Source organism: Otolemur garnettii, unplaced genomic scaffold, assembly GCF_000181295.1.
Source record: "Otolemur garnettii isolate 467f Iridium unplaced genomic scaffold, OtoGar3 scaffold00011, whole genome shotgun sequence".
Classification (NCBI taxonomy): Eukaryota; Metazoa; Chordata; class Mammalia; order Primates; family Galagidae; genus Otolemur; species Otolemur garnettii.
Window position 1 is genome coordinate 25367287 of NW_003852406.1, and position 3614 is coordinate 25370900.

The window sequence follows — 3614 nt, forward strand, 5'->3', positions numbered from 1 at the left end:
ATAGTCCCAGCTACTTGGGAGGCGGAGGCATGAGAATCGCTTAAGCCCAGGAGTTGGAGGTTGCTGTGAGCTGTGATGCCACAGCACTCTACCCAGGGTAACAGCTTGAGGCTCTGTCTCAAAAAAAAAAAAAAGACAGCGCCTATGGCTCAAAGGAGTAGGGCTGTGGCCCCATATGCCAGAGGTGGCTGGTTCAAACCCAGCCCTGGCCAAAAAACTGCAAATATATATATATAATCAGTTCAGCTCAACTCAGACTATCTCAAGTGCCTTTAACATAACACACCATACTTTGTAGAGAGCAGAAGTCCTTTGTGCATCCTTTCCATTTGTCACATACAACAGGGTCAAGATTTAATAAGGTAAGTAACTGTTACTGCATTGTTGAGGATGGTCTTGAGTGAAACTGGCTTTTTAAACGGCAAGTTCCTATCATTGAGTAGCTTCAGAGTGTGGTCCTCCTGTCTTAATTTGTGCTAAGGCTGTAGCTTTTACCTACTACTGCTTTTGTACCCTCAATGAAAAGGCCAATAACGTCTATTATGATGAAAGGGTTTTGATTTCCCAGACATCCTACAAGGGGCTCATGGACCACCACACTTCAAGAAGAACCACTGGACTAGGATATTACTTTGCTAAAGCCAATGGAATATTGTCTCTAGCTTCTTAAATGCCCTGCAAGCCATCTTCTCCCCTTCCCTCTCATGCCAGTAACGTTTCAGAGCAGGATCCCAGCACTAGGCCTGCGTGCATCCTTCATGCTGAAGCAGCATTTGGACCTTGGGTGCCTACCTAAGGTCAAGGGTGCAGGCTGGCCACATCCCTGATGGTGCCCTTTCCTCCTCAGCTCTGAACCATCACATTCACTCAGTGAAGACAGCTTCCATCGGGACTTTAGGAAGGAGCCGGCCTCCTATGCCAGTGGTTGTTCCCAGTGCCCCTGAAGTGCAGGAGACCACACGGATGCTGGAAGACTCCGAGAGTGTAAGTTCATGGGGCCATCTGAAATATGCTGAAGACTTGAGGACTTGGTCTGCTTTCTCTGTCATACCCACGCTGGTGTATATCTTAAGTTAGCTCATTGCACCAGCTCAGCTAATAACCACTCCCCCAACCTCCCTTCCTTTCAGTTCTGTCCCTCTGTCTGGTCCTCTTTTCTTGGTTTGAAACTATCCACATATTCTTTCACCTCTCAGCTCTTCTCCCTGACCTCTTCTGAGCAGGATGTGGCACAAATAAGTGCTCTCAAAACAGAAATCCCCAGAGTCTCTCCTTGATCTTTCACCCTCACATTCCAGTAAAAATGTTCTACCCCTCATTTCCAGGTACAGTAGTGGCCAAGAGGAAAGCTTAGGGCCAGAGATTCAGGGCCATACCAACTGTGCTGACTGTGGCAGAAACCTGGAAGGGGCAAGCAGTGGGGCCTATGGCTTGAGAGGTCATTGTGATCTGGGGAGTGAGTGTGGGGAAAAGGCATTGTACAATGTCGAGACATGGGACTAGTGACCTTTGGTACATCCTGCCCCAGCCAACTCCCTGAGCCAGCCTGGGTCTTGGTAAGCCAGTCTTCTAGGGCAGTTTTACCACTTATCACTGGACAGTTTGGCCTCTGTCTATGGTAACAGCGTTCTCTTTTCCACAGAGCTATGAACCAGATGAGCTGACCAAAGAGATGGCCCACCTGGAAGGACTAATGAAGGACCTAAATGCCATCACGACAGCATGACGACCTTCACCAGGACATGACTCCAAACCAGAGTCTAGAAGTCTTGGGACTTAGCCTTGAAAACAAGGAATTGTACATTGTACGAGAGGACAGCACTTGAGGACAGAGTGAGCCAGCGGACCAGCCAGCGCCTCCATGTGGGGCTGGCCCCAGGCATGGCCACCTGCCTTCTTCTGGTCAGCCTGGAAGAAGCCTTCATCGAGGCAGCTTCCCTTGGCCTGCTGAGACCCTGCAGGACTGGGCACCATGGGCCAAAATTTGTGTCCCGGGAAGAGGCAAGAAGTGCAACTTGCGCTTCACTCTGGTCAGGCCATGTCTTCGTGCTGTGACTGCATCAGCTTTATGGAGTGTAGACATTGGCATTTATGTACAATTTTATTTGTGTCTTATTTTATTTTATCTTCACAAACAAAAACACTATCCAAAACTAAGAAAGTCCATGGTGTTCTCCACAAGTGGTTAACATTTGACTGCTTGTTCCGATTATGTAAGGAAAGTCATTGACGGTGTGGGTTGTTCCAGGGGTTGACTTGTTTTATGGTTTTGTTTTTATTTTTTAATTCTGAGTCATTGCATCCTCTACCAACTGTTAGTCCATCACTTTGAGGGGGAGGAATGTTGCATTGCTGTTTGTAAGGGTTTTTTTATTATTTTTTATTATAATTATTAAAGGCCTGACTCTCCTCTCATCACTGTGAGATTACAGATCTATTTGAATTGAATGAAATGTAACATTGAAAAGACTTGTTTATTACTTTCTGTGCAGTTTCAGTATTGGGGTGGGGGTTGGGGGTTGGGAATAGGAAATGGAGGGGCTGCCGAGGTCCTGTGAATGTTTCGGTCATTGTACTTTCTTCCAGAAGCCTGCAGAAAAATGGAAGTGTCCACTTTCTTGTCCTTTCCTGGCATGTCCATCTTTATTGTCACTGTGTTGCAACTGGAGTTTCATTTGAATCTGGTTAAAAAAATTCTGTGCAATAGTTGGGTTCGAGGATTTAGCTGCCCTGATTTCTTGGCCATCGCCTGGGGAGGACATCCATGCTAGGACCCGGAGGCTATATTTCTAATGGCAGGAGTGATACAGAATAAGGCAAAAGCATGACTGTGTCCCTGGAGATGAGAAAGCAGTGGGTGCAGATGCTCTCCTGCTGCTATTGTGCGCTCCCTCTGGGGAAGCTGGAGCTTAAGAAGGAGCTTGGTTCCATGTGTAACTCCTGCTGCTCTCTAGTTCCGTCCTCCAGTGCTCACGTCCACCATTTATAGCCCCATCAGAAAGAGTGTAAGCAAGAATGAGGCCAGGCAGAGCAGCAGCACCCACAAGGCTGCCGCACATCTTTCAGTAGTCAAACAGTATTCTTTAAGTAGCAGGGGACAGGGGGCAGTGTGCCTCCCTCCATCCAGCACTCAGCTAAGCCCTGATCAGGATGAAGTGGTGGGAGGTTTCTGAGGTTTATTGAGCAGCTCAGCCACACATGGACGCCTTTGCCTTTGCAAATAGTTCTGAGTTATATTTCTTAAAAAGACAAGAAGCTGAGGTGTGTGGTTTTTTGAAATATTAAAAATAGATAATAGAAAATACAGGATAGACCCTCAGGCATCTTCCTCTACTCCCCAGTGAATCCCCAGAAGACAGTGTTGGAAGGCATTGTAGATGGTAAATCAGGCTTCAGTTCTATAGCCAAGCAGAGATCAGCCTGTAAGACCACCAGTGGGTACCCCAGCCCACCTGCCCAGGTCCTGCACACTGCCTGGGCCCTGCAGGTACCTCACAGCGGCCACCTGCCTTCAAATATGGCTTATTTCCCTTTTTTAGGTCTTATCACACATTTGCTTTTCTATAAGATGAGCTCTTTGTATGTATTATTTTGGGGTTAATGAAAAGCGCAAT

At 47.1% G+C, this 3614-nt stretch overlaps 1 protein-coding gene across 1 annotated transcript in view; it reads left to right on the top strand.

Annotated features, from left to right (window-relative positions):
• Positions 1–2469, top strand: part of NEO1 (neogenin 1) — a 158705-nt gene extending 156236 nt beyond the window's left edge. Inside the window, exons 27-28 of the mRNA XM_023510038.1 lie at positions 848–984; positions 1643–2469. Coding sequence (XP_023365806.1) covers positions 848–984; positions 1643–1726 — 221 coding nt within the window. The 3' untranslated portion in view covers positions 1727–2469. The remainder of the gene's footprint in view (positions 1–847; positions 985–1642) is intronic.
• The last annotated feature ends 1145 nt before the right edge of the window (positions 2470–3614 follow it).